The sequence below is a fragment of the Garra rufa genome, chromosome 1 (genome assembly GCF_049309525.1).
Source record: "Garra rufa chromosome 1, GarRuf1.0, whole genome shotgun sequence".
NCBI lineage: Eukaryota > Metazoa > Chordata > Actinopteri > Cypriniformes > Cyprinidae > Garra > Garra rufa.
Genome location: NC_133361.1, coordinates 43451430 through 43475181, shown reverse-complemented (window position 1 = coordinate 43475181; position 23752 = coordinate 43451430). Strand labels below are relative to the sequence as shown.

At 34.8% G+C, this 23752-nt stretch overlaps 1 protein-coding gene across 1 annotated transcript in view; it reads left to right on the top strand.

Annotated features, from left to right (window-relative positions):
- The window catches only part of LOC141312250 (RNA binding protein fox-1 homolog 1-like), a 25193-nt gene extending 1654 nt beyond the window's left edge, over window positions 1-23539 (top strand). The window contains exons 3-4 of the mRNA XM_073832580.1: window positions 7527-7769; window positions 23332-23539. Coding sequence (XP_073688681.1) covers window positions 7527-7769; window positions 23332-23511 — 423 coding nt within the window. The 3' untranslated portion in view covers window positions 23512-23539. The remainder of the gene's footprint in view (window positions 1-7526; window positions 7770-23331) is intronic.
- Window positions 23540-23752: the final 213 nt, after the last annotated feature.

Here is a 23752-nt window from a genome sequence, read left to right as displayed (position 1 = left end):
GTGAAGTCCACGATATGATATTATTGCAATGTTATTACAAAAAAATAAAATTTGTACATTTTAAAGTTAAAATATTCTATCTATTGCACTTTGAGAGTTTAAAATTAAGAGCTCCAGCCCATGTTCCTAGCTAAGAAAACTTAAGTCTGAAAAAAAGCCAGTGAATTGACTTGTACCTGAACTTTAAAGAGGACTCAGCCCTCTTTTTAGTTGTGGTACGCTGTTTGAGCCTAAATTACATTCACACTGGTGTTTCAGGAAGCCAAACAAATTAGAATATTATAATAAGGATTATAATAATATCAACAATTTTATATTATTGTTATTTCTGTGACAGTAATAGCCATACAGTAATAGCCATAAAACAACTGCACTGTAAAATAAATAAAAAAGGATTTTTCTTTGGTATATTATATATGCTTTATGCTACAGTAGGGAAATTATAATACTTCTTTCTTAATTTCTATGCTTGAAGTAGAATTTGGACTGCAGTAACATTACCATTTAAACCGCTTGTCACGATGCAGGCAGGAACACACGAACAACGACGTAAATAAAAGACGTATATTTAATAAATCCAACGGAATACAGGCAGACACAGGAACACCAGGGGAAAACATCCATAAAACATTAAAGACCGACAAGAATACAGGGGAAACACACACCTTATATACACACAGACTAATTACACAGACAGGTGCAGACAATGACGGAGAAACCAAAACACTCAGAACAGCGGGGAAAATGGGAAAAACCAAACAAGAAAGTCCGGGGGTGTGACACCGCTAGCTGTCAAGAATTCATACTGCACTTGCAACAGTACAGCTTTTATTTTAATGGAAAACTCCAGCTTCAGTAAAAAAACAGACTTACGAAAACACATCTCACTACAAATGTAGTGAAATGCTGTAATCAAAATAAAGCAGAACTGGTGGCTGTTGCATTCCCAAACGCAAACTAAACTCACAGCACATGCATTTACTGTCAACTGAGCCGTTCTGAGGTGCGGAAAACACTGGATTACGAGCTGATCGCCTGAATGAAGTGCGCACTTCGCTTTGAAATGTGCAGCGAAAACAGACTTGATGAAGGGATTAAGCCATATTGTGCTTTCGGTTTTATTTCGTTTGACAGATACTGTGCCAAAGCATAATGGCCCAAAGTGCAAATTTAAAGACCTTGTATGATAGAATAAGTTTAAAAATATTTTAAAAAGTACACTTTTTGTCAAGAAGACCTATCGTTTCATATCGTCATGTGACCACGATAACATCGCAAATCAGCCATCATCCCTTAATTTCGCAAAAAAGTTTTTGCAATCGCTTGACATGATTTTTGACTTGTGCGAAATAATGGGAGATGGAAACGCATTTGATAAATAAATTCCTTTTGTGCATCAAAAAGTCATGTGATTTTGCGCTATGGACAGCATAATTTGACTAATCAGCGGACTGATCTTGTTGCACAGCATCTGAAATGTTGTTATGGCCAAAACTCTATTACGACCGCGTTCCCAAACAGCCAAGTCGCGTTCACCTTCGAAAGCAATGACCACATTTATTGTCTTTCATCTACTCTCTCTGAGGCATAAGTAATTTATTATATATGAAAATGATTATATTCAGTGGCTTCTACTTATCTTAGTGATATTTAGTGCCAGTTTATCAGAAAGTGACTATTTTGTTCTCTTTGACTTGGATGGAAACGGTGTTTATTCACAAATGTTTTCTGCTGTATTTAAATTTTGTGCATAAGTTACATGTAAATTCACAGCTTTAATTTATTTAAAAAGATTTGACTCAAAAGAACTGTTTGTGATTTTAAGCAAATTTCACATTTCAGTCTGTTCCTCACACAAAACTACTACGTATCGTATTGTGTAGAGAAAGTCCTACGGGTTTGGAACAGTATGAGGATGAGTAAATGATTGTTAATTTTAGACTGGAATATTCCTTTAAATCACAAATCAAGCTCTGGACTTTCTCTCCTTTTATCCTACGCTTTGTACGTAGGGGGTGTTTCTGTGTAGTGTGGCATTATGGTCAGAGGAGAGAAAGTGGTGGGAGAGCGTGTTTGGCTTTGTTTTAGCATGTGCAGTTGTCCCGTGTCAGAGTGTGTTCTCGACAGGCCTGTGGGTGATGGGATCTCTCTGCCTACATAACTCCTGGTTTGGCTTGGAGGAAGAGATATGTGTGTGTGCGTATGAAGTGTGTCACGAAGTGTTTCCTCCTGTAAGAAGGGAAAATCACAAATTAGTTGTCTCTCTCACTTGTTTCCCCTAGACTGCAGTGCGATTAAATGGAAAGCAAATAGAGACTTTCTTAAAGGGGTAATTCACCCAAATATGAAAACTATGTCATCATTTACTCCCCTTCCTGTAAGGCTTTCTTTTTACTGTGGAACAGAAGGGAAAAAATCAATCAGTTTTTCCAATCAGTTTTTTGTTTATAAAATGAAAGTCAGAGGGGTCCATTGTTTTGAACTGGCTTTCATTTTATGAAGAAAAACATTTTTCAATATATCTTCTTTCGTGTTCTGCAGAAGAGAGAAAATCATACAGGTTTGGAAAGATATGATGGTGAGTAAATGAGGACAGATTTTTCATTTTTGGGTGAACTATGCTTTTATGTCTGCTGCTTCTCAGAAGCTAGCAAAGTCTTTCTTGAAGGTGAATTTCTTCAAGTCAAAGATGTGAATGCAAACACTTTTCATTAAATTCTCATTAAAAAGACCTCTAACTATTAAAAGTTTTTTTATTAGGTTAAAAAAAAATGCTAAAACAAAATATAAATATTGAGTGACAAACTTAAAAAACATAAACAAATTAACTGAAAACTGAAGTAACTCAAATTAAATAAGTTGAAGTGCAAAAATGACCCAAAAAAAGGAATAAACAAATAAAACTAAGTAGAAATAAGTAGAAGAAAATGAAGCTAAATAGTGCAAAAATTACCCCCCAAAAAAAGAGAAATAAACAAATAAAGCTAAGCAGAATATATATATATATATATATATATATATATATATATATATATATATATATATATATATATATATATACAAACTTAAAAAACATAAACAAATGAACTGGTAACTAAATTAACTGAAATTAAATAAGTTGAAGTTGAAAATATTAAGTTAAGTAGAAAAGCTAAGTAGAAATAAGCAGCAAAAAATAAGCTGAAATAAAATATAAAAATTCATTCACACATTTAAAATACACAAACAAATTAACTGGTAACTGAGATAAATGACATGAAATAAGTTCAGAAGCCTCTGACTATTAAAAGTTGTTTTATTAAGTTAAAAAGAAAAGCTGAAATAAAATAAAACATAAATATTAAGTGACAAACTTAAAAAACATAAACAAATGAACTGGTAACTAAAATAACTGAAATGAAATAAGTTGAAGTGCAAATATTAAGTTAAGTACAAAAGCTAAGTAGAAATAAGCAGCAAAAAATAAGCTGAAATAAAATAAAATATAAAAATTAATTCACAATTTTAAAATACACAAACAAATTAACTGGTTACTGAAATAAATGACATGAAATAAGTTCAGAAGCCTCTGACTATTAAAAGTTGTTTTATTAAGTTAAAAAAAGCTGAAATAAATTAAAATATAAATATTAAGTGTCAAACTTAAAAAAACATAAATTAAATGAAAACTAAAATAACTGAAATGAAATAAGTTGAAGTGCAAATATTAAGTTAAGTAGAAAAGCTAAGTAGAAATAAGAAGAAAAGAAAAACAAAATTAAGCTGAAATAAAATATAAAAATGAAGAGACAAACTTAAACTTAAAATTAAGTGCTAACTGAAGTAACTTAAATAATTCTAAATAAATAAAATAAGTAAATAAATGCAAAAATTACCAAAAAAGGAATAAACAAATAAAACTAAGTAGAAATAAGTAGAATAAATAAGCTGGAATAAAATAAAATATAAACTATATCAAATATAATTGACAAACTTAAAATACATAAGCAAATTAAACATTAAATAAGCTGATGTGCAAAAATAACTCAAAAAAGTAATAAACAAATAAAGCCAAGTATAAATAAGAATAAAAAAAATAGAAAAAAATGTAATTGAAATAAAATAAAATATAAAAAATTAAGAGACAAACTTATAAACAAATTAACTGGTAACTTAAGTAACTGAAATGAAATAAGTTGAAGTGTGAACAAATAAAGCTAAGTAGAAATGAGTAGACAAAAATAAAGCTGAAATAAAATAAAATATAAAAATAAAAGAAAAAAACATAAACAAATTAACTGGTAACTTAAGTAACTGAAATGAAATAACTTGAAGTGCGAAAATTACCAAAAAAAGGAATAAACAAATAAAGCTAAGTATTAATAACAAGATTAAAATTAAGCTAAAATAAAATATAAACATTAAGTGACAAACTCAAAAAACATAAACAAATTAATTGGTAACTGAAGTAACTGAAATGAAATAAGTTGAAGTGCAGAAATTACCAAAAAAGGAATAAACAAATACCTGAATTATTAAAACTTAAACTAAAATTAAACTGAACACAGAAAATATATAAATAAAAGCTGATTTAAAATATGAATACATTCTGTAACAGTATATAAATAATATCAAAATAACGCTGACCTCTGAACAATATAATTTTCCAGTGAGATGTACCGAACAAAAACACCATCTGGTTATACAAAACCCAGATGAATACAGCTATCATCACTTGAAATTTAAACAAATACAGTAGTATCCCCATCAAATCCACACAGCTGTTGATGAATGTATTTTTCATGAAACTTCCTCATTACCTGTGTTTCCATAGATCACATGACCCAAGCCTGTTGTGTGTGTTTTCATTATTCTAATCTGCCATTGTTTATTGATAGCAAGCGCTAATTTAGCCGGCTTTTTGGTCTCTTGGGCACGGCATGCAAAGCGGCGGTTAAGCGTTGATTCGGGTGCGGGGTGGAGAGACGTCTCCACGAGTAAGTGGATAATCTGGGTGCTGGGAGGTGGATGAATTGGTCCTGATCAAATAAGAAAGCTCTTCCTGAGATAAAGGTCTGATGTGCGTTGTGTACGCAACGCGTTTGTCCGTGGGTGTGCTTGTTCATTTGTTGTCGGTCCGGTGCATGCTAACACTCTAATTTAATTGGCCCAGCTGTATGAGTGAACTTGTGTCTGAAGCCGAGCGAGTGCTTCGCTAATGGTTTACAAACAGAGGCCACGACTGATGCGAGATGCAGCGTGTGTATATGCAGAGCTCATATAAAGACCAAAAGTATGTGGAAACCCTCTTATAATGAGCATGTTTGATGCATAAAGCCATGTATACAAGCATGTCTGACCTCTTGTGTCTAAATAAGAGCAAATAACAAGATAAAGTGTCAGAGGGAAAATAATAACTTCAAAACAATAATGAGTTCTACTGAATAACACACAAACATAAGTATATTGTCTTTTTTTGAGACTGATTATCCATCAAACACAAAAGTGAATATTTAAAGTAATGGCTTACAAACAGATTTACGATTTTAAGACTTGTCTTCTTTTTATTTAATGCATCGATTGAATCAATATAAATCAAATGATTTAAAGATTTGCTTGTGCATATTTAAAAAAAGCTAAGATGAATCAAAATCCTTAAAACTTGCACAAAGCAGTTATTTTACATATACTCTACCAGTCAAAAGTTTTTGAACGGTAAGATTTTTTTTTTTTTTTAGAAAGTCTCTTCTGCTCACCAAGCCTGCATTTATTTGATTTAAAGTACAGCAAAAACTGTAAAATTCTGAAACAGTTTTACTATTTAAAATAAAGATTTTCTATTTGAATATATTTTAAAATGTAATTTATTACTGTGATTTCAAAGCTGAATTTTTTAGCAACATTACTCCAGTCACATGATCCTTCAGAAATCATTCTAATATTCTGATTTGCTGCTCAAAAAAACATTTATTATTATTATTATTATTATTATGTTGACAACAGCTGGGTAGAATGTTTTCAAGTTTCTTTGATGAATAGAAAGTTCAGAAGAACAGCATTTATCTGATATAGAAATATTTTGTATCATCATAAATGTCACTTTTTATCAATTTAAAGCATCCTTGCTTAATAATTAAAAGTATTAATTTCTATAATTAATAAATAATAATAATTATACTGACTCCAAGCTTTTGTTTGTCCTGAACAGTTAAACTGCCCGCTGTTCTTCTGAAAAATTCCTCAGGTCCCACAAATTATTTGGTTTTTCAACATTTTTGTGTATTTAAACCCTTTCCAGCAATGACTGTATGATTTTGGGATCCATCTTTTCACACTGAGGACAACTGAAGGACTGAAGGTTCAAATGCTCACTGATGCTCCAGAAGAAAAAACAATGCATTAAGAGCCGGGGAGTAAAAACTTTTTGTACTTGAAGATTCCAAAAAAGGGTAAATGTAACTTTTTTGTCTTCTGGTAAACATGAAAATATCTCCTGTAGCTTCTAAAAGCCAGTACTAAATTAAAAAAAAGAAATATTTAGGCAAAATAAGACAAAAATGTACATATCTTCATTCTGTTCAAAAGTTTACACCCCCAGCTCTTAATGCATGTGTTTTCCTTCTGGAGCATCAGTGAGCATTTGAACTTTCTGTAATAGTTGCATATGAGTACCTCAGTTGTCAGTACTAAATACAAAAATTACATGCATTTAAAGCATCCTTGCTTAATAATTAAAAGTATTAATTTCTATAATTAAAAAAAAAAAATTATTATACTGACTCCAAGCTTTTGGAAGGTAAAGTGTATATAATGTTACAAAAGCTTTTATTTCAGATGAATGCTGATCTTTGGATCTTTGTATTCATCAAAGAATCCTGAAAAACTGTTCTAAATATTGATAATAACAATAAATGTTTCTTGAACAGCAAATCAGCATATCAGAATGATTTATGAAAGATCACGTGACACTGAAGACTGAAGTAATGAAGCTAAAAATTCTGCTTTGAAATCACAAGATTAAATTACATTTTAAAATATATTTAAATAGAAAGCAGTTATTTTAAATAATAAAAACTATTTCGCAATATTACCGTTTTTGGATCAAATAAATGCAGACATGGTGAGCAGAAGAGATTTCTTTAAAAACATTAAAAATCTTACTGTTTAAAAACTTTTGACTGGTAGTGTATTTATAAATAAAGTTGGCAAAAAATGAAACTAGCCACGTCTTTCTTGAAGATGAATTTCTTCAAGTTAAAGATATGAATGCAAACACTAAATTCTTATCTGAGCTATACTATGCACAACAGTGAACAAATCTGGAATGAATGTTTTTGGTAGGTTAAAAAGGCTACTCAGATGAAGCATTTATAAATAAACTTGGCAAATAACACCTGCAGCAGCTTAAAAAAAGCACCAAATCGCTTTAAATGTCCAGTGTTTTTAAAGTAAATACAGATATGGGTGTGGTGTTCACATACTTTTGGCCATTTAGTGAATTATGCAAACATAGCACTAACATTTTGGCATCGTTCTCTGTTTTTCAGGGTAATCAAGACGCCCCAGCACCCCCAGAAACCATGGCCCAGCCTTACCCATCAGCCCAGTTCGCTCCCCCTCAGAACGGTATTCCTGCTGAGTACACGCCGTCCCACCCTCACCCGACTCCAGACTACCCGGGCCAGACCCCCGTGGCAGAGCACACGCTGAACATGTACCCCCCTGCCCAGACGCACAGCGAGCCCAGCGGACCAGACAACAGCGTACAGGCGGTCTCCGGCACAGCCACAGTAAGCACCGATCTCTACAGCATATCTCTTTCTCTCTCTCTCGCTCACTCTATATCTCTGACTCTACTTGATGGCATTGCTCGTCACGGTTCAGGTTTTTTGAATTGTGCTGTGGATTGAGGTGCCCTCCGTGATCTGCCCTCCAAGGACATCAGTGCTGTAGCCCGCCTTAATATTTCATATGTTTCAGGGCATTTCCATGAATAATTGACTGTCGTTGTGTTATTTCACCAATTCGGAGTACAAAGTGCTCTCGCTGAATTTAGTTTGGTGAGGTTTTCACTTTAGGGTTTTAAAATAATTTCAAGAACATTTTCTATCCCAAAATAGAAAGATTCAGTGTTATTCTGCATGGTAACAGGAAGTTGCTGGAGAATTTGGTTTATTAAAGAAATAGTTCTCCCAAAAATCTAATGTTCTTATTTTCTTACCTTCATGTCATAAGCTGCATATTATCAGTGAATAATGGCTTGCATTTTTTTTCTGGTCCTCCACCAAAGATATTACTTCAGCTTTAGAAAGTTGTCTGTTTGTTAAATTGGGGATTCGTGGACTCATTTATACAGTATTTATTTAGGTTTGTAGTTTTGTCGTTTGTTTTTTTGAGTCAGACCCTTAGTGTAAGATGCCACAAGAGGGATATAGTTAAACTGTTGTGTGCGTGTGTATTTCCCTATGTTATAGGGACAAAATGTCCCAACAAGAATAAGAATACCGGTAAATTTTGTCCATGTGAGGATTTTTTTTGGTCCTCCTGAGGAAACAAGCTTATAAACCATTCAGAATAAATTTTTCTCCCCAAAATGATAGGAATACCAGTATGTGTCCGGCTGTGTGTGTTTCCTCTTTTGATAAATACCATAATTTATAATGGTTTTATATAATAACACATTTCAAACATTATTACTCTTCATAACCTACAGGCCAGCTGGATAGAATGATTTAATGCGAATTGTTAGTTTATTGCAATTACTACACTGTCTTTAATGAAAGAAAAAAAAATAATAAATAAATATATATATATATATATATATATATATATATATATAATAATATATAATATTATTATTATTATTTTTTTTTTTTTTTAATTTTTTTTTTTCTTTCTTTCATTAAAGAAGACATATATATATATATATATATATATATATATATATATATATATATATATATAGGAGGGATCATACAAAATGCATGTTATTTTTGGTTTAGTACTGACCTGAAGTTTTTTCACATAAAAAAAAAAACATTTACATATAGTCCAAAAGAGAAAATAATAGTTGAATCTATTAAAATGATCTGGTTTAAAAGTTTACATACACTTGATTCTTAATACTGTGTTGTTACCTGAATGATCCACAGATTCTTTTTTGTTGTTGTTGTTGTTTATTAGTCCCTTGTTTGTCCTGAACAGTTAAACTGCCCGCTGTTCTTCTGAAAAATTCCTCAGGTCCCACAAATTCTTTGGTTTTTCAACATTTTTGTGTATTTGAACCCTTTCCAGCAATGACTGTATGATTTTGGGATACATCTTTTCACACTGAGGACAACTGAAGGACTGAAGGTTCAAATGCTCACTGATGCTCCAGAAGAAAAAACAATGCATTAAGAGCCGGGGAGTAAAAACTTTTTGTACTTGAAGATTCCAAAAAAAGGGTAAATGTAACTTTTTTTGTCTTCTGGGAAACATGAAAGTATCTCCTGTAGCTTCTAAAAGCCAGTACTAAATAAAAAAAGAAATATTTAGGCAAAATAAGACAAAAATGTACATATCTTCATTCTGTTCAAAAGTTTACACCCCCAGCTCTTAATGCATGTGTTTTCCTTCTGGAGCATCAGTGAGCATTTGAACTTTCTGTAATAGTTGCATATGAGTCCCTCAGTTGTCAGTACTAAATACAAAAATTACATGCATTTTGTATGCTCCCTCTTATTTTGGTTAAATAATTTAAATTTTGCAGATTCTGCAAGGTGTATGTACATTTTTGACCTCAACTGTATATTAAAAATACATTAAGATGATTTTTTTTTATATGTATTCTGCAACAATTAGATGACAGCTGGGATGAGCCTGGGGGGCTTCCTGCCCCATGGTAGAGGGGCAGTATGGCCCTTTTTCATGATTGTTATGACTAATATTTGTGTTTATTTCACCAAATTTTAGTTAATACATCAGCACTCTGTAAATGCTAACATTCTCTCTAAATATAATACAAATAATAATACAGTAAATTTGTAATGTTCATTCCCACTTGTGAACTACATTTATGATAGTTTTATGGAACTTCTGTGCTTTTTGGAGCTTGGCAAATGTGGTCCCTACTATGTCATACGGCGCAAGCTGTGCAACGGTTCTTCAAAATGGTCTACTTTTGTGCTGCATTGGGAAAAAAAAAATAGAATGCAGATTTACAATGACATGAGGCTGAGAAAATAGTAAAAGAATTTTAATTGTGAACCATTCCTTAGAATGTCCAAAAATGTACTCCTCTTTAGGAGAAACTCCTGATGTATTCTGTAATTAGACGATTTGTTCAACAGACAGAATGTTTAAACCGTTTCACTGATTTGAAGGAAAATGTGAGCTTTCCTGCAAACAGCGGCCAGATTTTCATTGCCTATCCTACCTTAGTGTTCAAATTTCTTTTTTAGTGCCAGAGCAGAAGGGAGCAAAACCACATCTGGAAAAGCCATTATTTTCCCCCCTGCCTCTCTCCTTCTCCCTATGTCTCTCTCGCTCTCTCTATCTCTTCCCTTCACTTTCCAAGCCGAGTGTTATGGAAAGAAAGCAAAACTTTACAGACATCCAAAGCTATGACCTCATCTGGCTAGAGCTGTTTTTAGATCCAAGTCGTTCCTCACAACTGATCCTTCATCTGCAAACAAAAGAGGCCTAGACTGTGATACGTCCCCTGTTCCTATCTTTTTGTTTGTTGGAGTAGGTGATAACCAATCAGCCCCCAAAGGGGCGTTTTTATACCGCAATGGTTTTCATCACTGTTTTGATAGAGTGCTGTGGATTCCCGCCATATTCGTAGTGGTCAGCGTGCGTAAGAGCTTGTGGTGGATTCCTGAAATGCATACGGAACAGCATTTAGTTTCCACAAGCAACCTATAATACAGTATTTTAGTAACACTTTACAAGAATGTTCAAGTACACCATAAGTTTGGAACTTTTTTTTAAGAAGGTCGATTCCACAAAAATATTAAGCAACACAACCTTTTTAACATCTGATTATAATAGGAACATTTCTTAAGCACAAAACCAGAGTATTACAGTGAAGAAGACTCCTGAAATTTTTCCATCACTGGATAGTAAAATTAATATACAGTTGAAGTCAGAAACAAACAGAATGCACTAAGATCCAGGGGGTGAAAACTTGTGGAATATGAAGATCAGGGTAAATTTTAATTATTTTGTCTTCTAGGAAACATATAAGTATCTTCTGTAGCTTCTGAAGGAGAGTACTAAATGAAAAAAAAAAGATATTTAGACAAAGTAAGAAAAATGTACACATCTTTATGCTGTTCAAAAGTTTTCACCCCCAAGCTCTTTATTTTCTAAAGTCCTAAACTATTATTTTCTCTTGTGGACTATATATAAACATATTTTATCTGAAATATCTTATTCAGGTCAGTACTAAATAAAAAATAACATGCATTTTGTATGATCCGTCTTATTTTGATAAAATAATTAACATTTAGCAGATTCTGCAAGGTGTATGTAAACGTTTGACTTCAACTGTATTTGCATTAAAAACTGTTGTTTTAAGCCATAATAATATTTCATATTATTAATATGTTCACTGAATTTTTAATTAAGAAATGTAGCCTTGGTGAGCATAAAGGCCTTTTAAAAAAATTCAAAATGTCTTGCAGATCCTCAAACTTTTAAACAGTTGTGTACACTAATACATTTTTAATGAATGTGAAGTTTAAATAAATTCTCATTTGTTTAGAATTAACGATGAACAATATTTCATTTATAAATTAACATTATTCTAAATTAATGAATGCTGTAAAGAAGTGTTCCTTGTTGTTAGTTGTTGTTGTTATACCTATTGAAGTAGCTAATGAATAACTTGAAACAAAATGTTACCAGAGTTTGACTTGTCTTAACATACTTTTCATGAAGAATTTTTTAATTGCTTAAAAAATAACTACATGCAACAGAAAGAATTTGGAATTATTTCAGCTGCCAGCAGTTTTGTAATGGCTGTTATTATTAATTGTCACTTTCTTTTCAGGACATTAGTCATCAGATTCTCAGTAAACACCACGGGTGTAATGATGGTCACAGACGCAGGGGTGGACCTTTAATTTAACCGACCTGAGTGGTTGTTAAAACCGGCCCACTCACAGATCATTTCAAGTTCATTTAGTTTCGGACGATACAGAAAGTGGTGACGTCCGAGTGGGTGAATTGTTTACTCTGTAATTAGCCCGTCCATTGCCGCCGGTATGACCCATTCAGGCCGGTTCGCAGGCTGTGTGTGAACATGATAGCTAGGCATTATCTCATTGACTATAATCAGCCCATCATAGTGACATAGAGGTACTGCTTCCTCTCAAGTGACTTTTCGTCACTGTTGAATAGTGACTCCTCAGAAAGATGACTGATTTATTTGATCTCATATTTATAAAATAGTTTCTCATCCAAATGTCGGTTTCACAGACGGTGTTTGACTAATCTGTGTAGATGTCAGCTCAGTGTGTCGGCTTGCTGCTCTGACTCCTGTCGCGCTTCATTGGCCCTCTTCCCCCATGCGTTCCCAAGAGAAATGGCCCCATTCCCATCCTCATCCAGCCGGAGTAAGAGCTGCCTTTCCTTAAGGGAGAACACGTGTGGAATGGGCCGTACCCGCAAGAGGGCAGACATCTTGCAGAACGGCCCCCTCTCAGCCCCTCTGGTGCAGCTTTTGGGGCTCGACAAATGGTGGTGGAGTTTGACTTAGACATCTACTGCGTTTCATCCCAGTAATGTTGCTATGCTGAAAATAGCATCGCGTACGTTATCTGTCTTTTATTGCCTCCGTGGTTCACCGAGTGCAGGAAACCCTCAGTGTTGTACCTCAGTCGTTTGTGCGTGAGAACAGCTTCACAAATGAGCGTGCAACACTCTGAAGCACTGAACGTGCTGTGGCTTCGGTTTGTTTATCTTCCACAAATGCTTGGTTTTTGTTTTCCTGCTCATGTAAAATCAACAATGCAGCAAAATATGCGATTGTTATAATGAACGACTATTAATGAATCTTTTGATACCAAAAGAGATTAACTGGAAGCCTTTTTTGTGTTTGTTATTGTTTCTCCCCTCCATGTTGGAGTCCTCTGCCAGTGAGAAGAATGCTGCACAGATGGCACGCTATGTAAACTGTCAGCCGTATGCATACTATACACACACACACACACACACACACACACACACAGGCTGTATTTTTACCTGGCACACATCCCAGAATTGATCCAAGAAAGGAATGAAAAATGTTCTTCTCCTTTTAGCTAGGTTAACTAGGTAGCTGGCCGTATTCCTATGTATATGCATAAAATGTATAGGGAAAAATGTGTATTTATAGTTTTCATATACATATTCACCTTTTTCTTTAATGCAGAAGTAAGCCTATGGGTGAGACCTCTGGTTCATTAGCCGCTCTAGAGAAATAGCGAGAAGAAGAATAATGTGCAGTAAATGGTAAAACGGTTTGCACTACAAACCAGTGTGTTCATAATTAAAAATAATATGGTAAGACACACCAATTTACAATATCAAGCAGAAAAACAAGCTGTTTTGTATAGCTGGATTTTGGAAGAGACCGGAAGCCTGACCCATAAAATTTACAAATGGCCGCATCCACTTTTACGTGTGGATAGGAGGCAAGGAAGGCAGTGTCTCCTCAACAAATTGGATAAAAAATATTCATAGTACAAAAATAAAACAATGTAAATATTATAAAATATGACATAAAAAACATATAAATCACAGTAAAACTGTCCAACAGTGACACCAGCTGGTAAAGTTACAGCGGGAGTCCACAACTCTCTCGCCTCTCCTGAGCCCATTGAGTTTTAACAGACCCCCTAAAAGCCTGCGATGAGTTTGGTGGGGGGGTAATTGAGAATGAATGGGGGAAAGTCATGTAAGAGGATTGCGATATGATTGGATGTAGGGCTGGGCGATATGGCTGAAAACTATATCACGATATCAGTGTTTCATATCGGTCGATATCGATAATTATTGATATTTTTATGACCCATTTAAAATAAGGACCAGGAGAAAAATATATTACACTCAAGCATTTTTATTTTAAACTTAACCTGCCTCTGATCATAATCCCCTCAGTTATTAAGACAGAAATGTCAACAACCATGGAAAACTCAAATAATTAAAATGTAAACATAAGTCTAAAGTCACAATATACACTTAATTATCTCTTAATCCTCAATTCAAACCCCTTTCATTGTCGATGAAGTGAATGGTCAAGCTAATGTATGGCCCAGAAGTACGGCTTGACCACAGGTCAGAGGTTGTTGCAAAGTATTTGGCTGATTATATTTTTTTCTGCACAGATTGCTGGTTGCCAGTAGCCAACATTACTTCTTTCCCGGTACTTTAGCCTATACTTTGTGTAATAACAAAAATATTTATTTAAGTGAAAAAAAAAAGTCCAAAACTTTCAACATTTTGAACAATAGGGCCTTACAATCTTTTTTTTTTTTTCAGAAATTCTTGTTTTAATTTTTCTGATAATCAAATGAAAGCAAAATCACAGATTTATTTTTAAAAATAAAAATAAACGGAGCTTTACTGTTAAAATTAATACATAGAAGAAAAATTATATTCAGTTAAAAAAAGGTTTAATAATAATAGTATTTTTTCAACAATTAAGTGGTGACTCTTTATTTTATTTTTTTATCATATATATTGTTTTATGTAAATTATTTAAATGTGAATATATAAACACCTACATTATACTGTACAGTAATACAAGACTAATATTGTTCTGTTACATGTTAAACAGTACTTTTATTTTGACAGGTTGCCGTGAAGTTTCAGTGTGTAATACAGTATGAATGATGCTAGTTTCACTAATGAAACGGTAAAATTGACAAAAAGTGACACTCACAGCAGCTTTGGAGATGTATTTATTGGAGTTTATCTGTTCATGTGAGATGCAAAGGCCAAAAATTAGCGGGAGCGTCACGTGTGCAGTATGCGTGTAGTGAAAATAAAACGCGTCTCCTCCATTCATACATATAGAGGCAAACGGAACATGCAGGATTCTTATTGAAACGGTCTTTTTGCATTTCAGTTTTCACAGACACTAGTCCATATCGCGATCTGAATTAATTAACAGACCAGCTTTTGATTTATTGGTCCAAAAATCGACGAATTCCGCGGCATTCCGCCCTATAGTAAAGTCCGTTTTTATGAATGGAGTCCGCGTCTGTGAGGAGACATTGTAAACGCGCGATCATGTAGAGACAGAAATCAAATGCCGTCGTGTAAATAAGATAAATAACATAAGGCTATTTAGTTTGTTTAATACAACAACATGGACCCGTTCTGTAGGAAAGATAACCTTAACTTCTATTGTGATCTGGCGCTATGAACTGAACGTTAAAGGGGGGCTGGGCGGGCCGACGAAGAATACAAAATATCGAACGTTTTATCGAACACATTTTTTATTGATATCGATCTCTTGTCTATCGCGATATATATCGTTATCGTTTTATCGCCCAGCCCTAATTGGATGTGAGCGGTTATGTTCAGCTGTGATTGGTTCATGCGATAAATCCGGCCTCTTGTGTTCATGTGCATTCCACGTTCGTAAATCAGTCTGAATGAAAAATATAATGGCGTTAATAGGAAGACTAATAAAAAAGTAAACAGCTCACACACTTATTTATCACCACTTTGTCAAATGGCCTGAAAACATGATCTGTGTGAGGAGTTTTGTAAACAGCTTGTTGAAATTAAAGGAAAGTCTCCATGTCTGTGACCAGTGTTTACTAAGCTTTGATGACTGATGTTCCAAAAGTAATCATAATAAGTTTATTATGAAAAAGAACAGGTGAACGTCAGTTTATAAATAAAATGCATTATTATTTTTAAGTTTTTATTTTGGAATAAATGTTAAATGCTTAAAAACACTAAAATGGTGAGATTTATACTTGGTTTAAATAAATAGATGGCTATTAATTAAAGAAGGAAAAAAGGAAAACAATTACATTTGTTAATGTAAAAATACAATACATTAACCCCCTATTGGTATTGTACTTCATAGAGAACTTCTCTACTGCGCATTCTTAATGGCCACATCTGTATAGATTTTAATTCTGATCGTGTAAGTAATGTTTTTTTTTAACCAAGAAAATGTGACTGGGACATGAAATTAGATTGAATTAATAAAAAAATTGCCTCATTTCAGAACACTGCTGCATGCCACTGATGTAAATATGTGACCCTGGACCACAAAACCAGTCAAAAGGGTCTATTTTAAAAAAATTGAGATTTATACATCATCTGAAAGCTGAATAAATGAGCTTTGCATTTATGTATGTTAGGATAGGACAATACTTGGCCGAGATACAACTATTTGAAAATCTGGAATCCAAAGGTGCAAAAATCGCCTTTAAAGTTGTCTAAATGAGGTTCTTAGCAATGCATATTACTAATCAAAAATTAAGTTTGAATGTATTTTCGGTAGGAAATTTACAAAATATCTTCATGGAACATGATATCCTAATGATTTTTGGCATAAAAAAGAAAATTAATTTTGACCCATACAGTTTTGGCTATTGCTACAAACATACCTGTGCTACCTTTGACTAGTTTCGTGGTCCAGGGTCACATATCCTTTTTGAGGAATTTTTCCAGTGCAGGGAATAATGTGGAATAATTGCAGCAGCCGTCATTGATTCATGGGGGAGTTTTTGTTTAATTATGTGTTTGAAAGGAGCACGAGGGGCATGAAGAAAATTACATTAGCCTACTAAATATACATTGCATGAAACTATATAGGAAAAATGTATTCATTTATTTATAAATTTTGTGTGTGTGTGTGTGAGAGAGAGCATTTCCAAATGCTCTTTTCACGTAACGCAGTTAAACAGAAACTCCCTCCAGGATCAATGACGACTGATGCAATTATTCCACATTCCCCGCACTGGAAAAATTCCTCGAAAAGGAAAATATTTTACTGGGGCTTTACGCTCCAACTCCTCACTGTGCTTTGTTAGGTTATCTTTTTCTGTCCAGCGCTGCCATGTGTGTGTCCGTTTGGGCTCTTACACTCCAGCGGCTGTGTGTTTTTGTGTGTGTGTGTGTGCTCAGAGCACACACCGGCAGCCCTGTCACTGTTTGCCGTTTAGCACTCAGTGTGAGATCAATGAATGGTAAACACTCACAACTCTGTGAGTCCCCAATCAGTAATTGAGTAGGTCTCCCAGGCTGATCCGCTGTCCTCCCTCACATCCCTGTCCTTATCGCTCCATCTTCCCCTCACCTTTCCTTCCTACAGGGAGCAACACAATCTCTGAGTTCTTTTTTTCTTTTAGGCCGCTGGAATCGATCACAATTTCTCAGGATTGGAAGTATTGCATTGTTTGAATTATGAAAGCAGGATTTCAAGTGCCTGGATGTTTCAGCACGCGCTGTGAATGCGATTCAAAATGCGTTTCGCTTCTGCCGCCGGCCTCTATTTTAGTCCTATAGATTTATTCCTTTTCCCCCGTCTCATCCCATCACCCCGAGATCAGTCACCGTGGCCTCTGGCTCCCCACGGCAAGTAGACAGGGGCGAATCGATTAATTGATTTCGGAATCAATTAATTGAGCCATTAAGGCAGCCATATGCACAGAGCATGAAATGAGATCTTTAAAATGGCACATATGGCCGCCAACCGCGCCGTGCCTCAACCTAAAGACCCGCCGCATTCCTTCCTATACTTTTATTGAAAGAGCAGTAAATGGAAAAGCATATTTCCAATTATAACACCCCAGTTGTCTCTTCTGCAGAGGCCCGCTTGCCTCACGACGCCATTAAACCGAGCCTCCCGCAATAGGAAAAGTGCAATTTTGTTAAAGCAATAAAGACGGCGCACATCTTGTCAGTTTTACATTGGATGGTTTACTACACTGCTTTAGCGTTTTATCTTCCGTTTTTCTTTGTTCTCTGCCTTGAGGAGTGGGTGTTCTTTTGTTTATGACTTGTAATAACACAAGACAGATTTTTTTTTTCTCTTCCACTTCTGCAGCCTTTCATGTATTGAAAAACTAGTATTTTTCAAGAGCTCTCTCTCATGTTTTTCCCCCACCATTGCGTTTCAGTCGGGTGAGTATATCGTGCCGCCTGTACCAACGTTATGATGACACGATATTCATATTTACAGTCCCAGCAAGCCGTTCTTTATTCTTCATTTGAGCTTTGCTTTTTTTGACTCTTTCTGTTGCCACTTTTGTCGGAGTCGCCCTGAGCGCTGCCTGATTTAAATAACAATGCCACACGCGCACAGACGCGCGGTCCGTTCCATTGCCAGTAATTCCAGTGAAGCTTGCTTTAACAGTCCTGAGCATCTGTAATGTCAGAGAGGCAGTTGTTACACTGGGATTCAGTCATTCTTTTGTTCCAGACAATATGATTTCCAGAGCGCTTGAAGCATGACAGGACAGCTGCAGCAAGCAGAAAGTTTAAAAAATATCTCTGGGCATAACTGCAGGCTCGACGCAGAGCCTCCGCTCCCTGCCACAAAGGAAAATAAATGCACATATATTCACATACATGTGCACATGCTCATGCTAACACACATAATAGGTGAATTACATTCAAGTGAGCACCACTACGGCCTCACTTCAAAGGTCAGAACACTTGAAGTCAACATTGGTGTAGTGAAAATGCACATTTATGAGAGCAGAATCATTCATTGTGAATGAGTCGTTCTTTTGAACTGGATCTTTTTAATGAATAAGTTGATTCAGTTCACAGAATTGACCTGAATGATTCATTCATGAATTCTTGAATGAGTTCAACTCACTGATTCGTATTTGGTTAACATCTCACTGAAGGAGAATATTATAGAATATTATAAAACGGTTAGTTCCATTCCTCAATTCTGATTGGTCAGCAGCTGTGTCGTATTCATGATACGGCACTGCTATGACCGCTTCACTCAACGGTTTTGTGTATCATTGAACCTACTTAGCAACCACCCTTAGCAACGTAAACAAAGCTTGAGCAGTTAGGGACTACTTTTTACAGCGGAAGGCAGTTAATGATTTTACTTTATGAAAACGTACAACCTAATATATATATAAATTAATATATATTTTTGATATTAATATTTTTATTGTGTGGTAACCGTTTTATAAAAGCAATAAGGTACAGCACGGCCTCTCGTACCTTATTGCTTAATTATATTATAAGTAAATAATAATGTAAATATAATAATATTATTGGAGAATAATGGCTTACATTTTTATCTGTTCATCATACATACAGTATGGCTTCAATTGACTTAAAATGTATACCAACATTCAAAAGTTTGTGGTCAGGAAATTAAGAAATTTTAAGTGTCAGCAAGGGAGGGTGCATTAAATTGATTAAAAGTCAAGTCAAGTCAAAATTTCTTTCTATAGCACATTTAAAGGCAACAGAGTTGCACCAAAGTGCTGTACAACAACATACTGATTGGGGGCAGCCGTGGCCTAATGGTTAGAGAGTCGGACTTGTAACCTAAAGGCTGCAGGTTCGAATCTCAGGTCCGGCAGGGATTGTAGGTGGGGGGAGTGAATTACCAGCGCTCTCTCCACCCACAATACCATGACTGAGGTGAGTCCCTTGAGCAAGGCACCGAACCCCCACAATGCCTGCCCACTGCTCCGGGTGTGTGTTCACGGTGTGTGTGTGTGTGTGTGTGTTCACTACTGTGTGTGTGCACTTGGATGGGTAAAATGCAGAGCACAAATTCCTAGTATGGGTCACCATACTTGGCCTCACTTCACCTCCTTTCCTTTAAAACATTTATATCAGATTAAAAACAAAGACTTTGCTACCCCAAAAAGTATAATTTATTCAAAGAATTCTTGTTTCACATGATGTTTCCATGAAATTAGCATCTGTTTTCAACATTGACAATGCGGAAAATGTTTCTTGGGCACCAGATCCACATATTATAATGATTTCTGAAGGATCATGTGACACTGGAGACTGGAGTAAAGACAATACAGCTTTGCCATCACAGTAATAAATTATATTTTAAAACCTATTAATATAGAAAACAAATATTTTAAAGTGTAATAATATTTCATAGTTGTACTGTTTTTACTATATTTTTCATTAAACAAATTAGGTCTTGCTGAGCATAAGTGACTTCTTTTAAATCTCTTTTTAATTCTGCTTTATTACAGCTTCATTATTCAGAAAGGATCGCTTTAAAAGAAAGTATAGTTTGGAACAACATGAGAGTGACAGTAAATCATAGCAAAATTGTAAGTTTTGATTAAACTGTCCCTTTAAGGGGACAAAAAATGCCCTTAAATGGCAGAACACTCAAAGTAAGGTTTGGTGTAGTATAAATGCACATTTATTAGAGCAGAATCATTTATTGTGAATGAATCGTTCTTTTGAACATATAATTTTAATGAATAAATTGATTCAGTTCACAAAATTGGCCTGAATGATTCATTGTTGAATTCTTAAACGTTTCAATTCTCAAGTTCAACTCACTGATTCACATCTGGTTAGCATCTCACTGAAGGAAAATATTTTTATACTAGTTATTATATAAAAGTAAATAATGATGTAAAAATAATAATATTATTGGTTAATAACGGCTTCAGGGTTGCTAAGTTTTCACAACAAAATCCACCCAATTGCTACTCAAAACTAGCCCAGTCACATTTTGAGGGGGTCCCCCATTAAAAAAATTTTTTGTTGGGGTTCTCCTGGTAAAATTAGCATTCCAGGGGCTAAATATTCAACACACGGACATGAAAAACAACCCACGGCAGCAGTAGTAAAGTAGCCCAACTTGGCAACACTGAACGGCTTACATTTTTACAGTATGTTCATCACGCATACAGTATGTCTTCAAACGACTTAAAATGTACACTACCATTCAAAAGTTTGGGGTCGGAAAATTATATAAAACTAACACTTTCAGCAAGGGTGCATTTAATTGATTAAAAGTAAAGACTTTGTTACAAAAAAAGTAATTAAAACAATATTTTTGTTGTATAATTTAATCAAAGAATCCTTAGAAAAATGTTTCACATGATTTCTCCACAAAAGTAGCATCTGTTTTTAACATTGATAATTAAAAAAAAAAAAAAATGTTTCCTGGGCACCAGATCCACATATTAGAATGATTTCTGAAAGATCATGTCAAACTGAAAACTGGAGTAATGACTGCTGGAAATTCAGTTTTGCCATCACAGGAATACATTACATTTTAAAACATATTAAAATAGAAAACAGATATTTTGAAGTGTACTAATGTTTTATAATAGTTATGTTCTTAACCTATTTTTCATCAAACAAGTCTTGCTAAGCATAAGAGACTTCTTTAAAAACTATTTTTAATTCTGCTTTATTACAGCTTCATTATTCAAAAAGAATCGCTTTAAAAGAAAGTATAGTTTGGAACAATATGAGAGTGACAGTAATCCATGTCAGAGCGGTATTTTTTGGTTAAACTGTGCCTTTAAGGACACAAAAAAAAATGCCATTTGTTGCCTAGTCCAAAAGGCAGAACACTTAAGTAAAGATTGGTGTAGTAAAAATGCACATTTATAAGAGCAGAATTATTCATTGTGAATGAATCGTTCTTTTGAACTGGATATTTTTAATGAATAAATTGATTCAGTTCACAAAATTGACCTGAATGATTAATTCATGAATTCTTAAATGTTTAAATTCTCAAGTTCAACTCACATCTGGTTAGAATCTCACTGAAAGAAAATATTTTTATACAAATTTTTATTAAAGTAAATAAATAATGATGTAAAAATGATAATATTACTGGTGAATGGCGGCTTCAGGGTTGCCAGGTTTTCACAACAAAACCCGCCTAATTACTACTCAAAACTAGCCCAAAAGTAGCCCAATCACGTTTTAAAGTGGATCCCCCATTAAAAATCACATTCCGGAAAGGTAGAATACACGTTTTTTTGTCTGGGTTCCCGTGGTAAAATTTTCATTCCAGTGGCTAAATATTGTGTTATTGGGGTCGCTTCAACCCGCGGACATCAAAAACAACCAGTGGTAAAGTAGCCCAATTCCACGGGAAAACTGCAGACTTGGCAACACTGAGCGGCTTACATTTTTATGTTCATCACACATGCGATATGTCTTCAAACTACTTTGTTACAAAGACTTTGTTACAAAAAAAACCCTCAAATAATATTTTTGTTGTATAATTTAATCAAAGAATCATTAGAGAAATGTTTCACATGATTTCTCCGCAAAAGTAGCATCTGTTTTTAACATTGATAATTAAAAAAAATGTTTCCTGGGCACCAGATCCACATATTAGAATGATTTCTGAAAGATCATGTCAAACTGAAAACTGGAGTAATGACTGCTGGAAATTCAGTTTTGCCATCACAGGAATACATTACATTTTAAAACATTAAAAAAGAAAACAGATATTTTAAAGTGTAATAATGTTTCATAATAGTTATGTTCTTAACCTATTTTTCATCAAACAAATTAAGTCTTGCTGAGCATAAGAGACTTCTTTAAAAAGCTTTATTATTCAAAAACAATCACTTTAAAAGAAAGTATAGTTTGGAACAACGTGAGAGTGACAGTAAACAATGGCAGAATTGTAAATTTTGGTTGAACTGTCCCTTTAAGGGCACAAAAAATGCCATTTGGAATTCGTCCACTTACACACAAACGTACACATGAGAGAAAAATAGAAAGCAAAGTCTCCCGCTGAAATACTCTCTCTAGCTAAGTCATATAAATACAGTCAGACAGAGAAACACACACACACACACACACACACACACACACACACACACACACACAGGGCTAGGCCGCTTTCTCTCCCAGGCAGCAGTCCAGACTGAGAGGCACATAGTCGGAGGGAGCAGCCAGCAGTCATGCGTGGCCAGGGAGAGCGAGAGAAAGCAAGATATAGTGAAGCAGCCATGCCATATTTCACCCACGGCCCCAACCCCGGCACACACAGCATTACAAGCCATGCCTTAAACGTGTGTTTGCGTGTGTGCGTGCTCTACATATGTTTTTAGTATCTGCCTGACAAAGGGGCAGCGGGAACAGGTGGTAAAAGTTTTCACCAGTTATATTGTTAAAACAAGGCTTTGGGTCTGGCACCCTGGGAACGCCTGGAGGTGCAGGCACGCTAGACCGTGCCTCCTGACTGCAGCGCTGCGATGGTCCAAGTTCGAAAAACACATCAGTGGTGCGGTCAACACCTGCGTGCAAAGACAGCTGGTTTTCTGCAACTGAAAGGCGCATCTTTGCTTGAGTTTGTTTACAGTTGGTGCATCAGATTTACTGACTGATATTCCCTGATTTCTTTTCCTTTTTCCCCCACAGCAGACAGACGATTCAGCACAGACAGACAGCCAACAGCAAACACAGTCATCTGAAAACACAGAAAACAAAACGCAGCCCAAGAGGCTCCACGTCTCCAACATCCCCTTCAGGTTCAGAGATCCAGACCTCAGGCAAATGTTTGGCGTAAGTACCTGTTCTCTCTCTTTTTCTCTCTCGTAGTTTCATAGCATTACAGCAGACAGTGGCCATGCCAGCGCTGGTGTAGCTAGGGTCTGAGGCGCGTGCTAACGCACTATTCTCCTACTTGTCAAATGGTATGTGAAATTTAGGTACGATCTGTAAACTGGATGTAGCATATATATATATTTTTTTTTTTTTTTTTTTCCTATATTATAAAATATATAATATATAAAATAACTGTTTTCTATGTGAATATATTTTAACAAATGTAATTTATTCT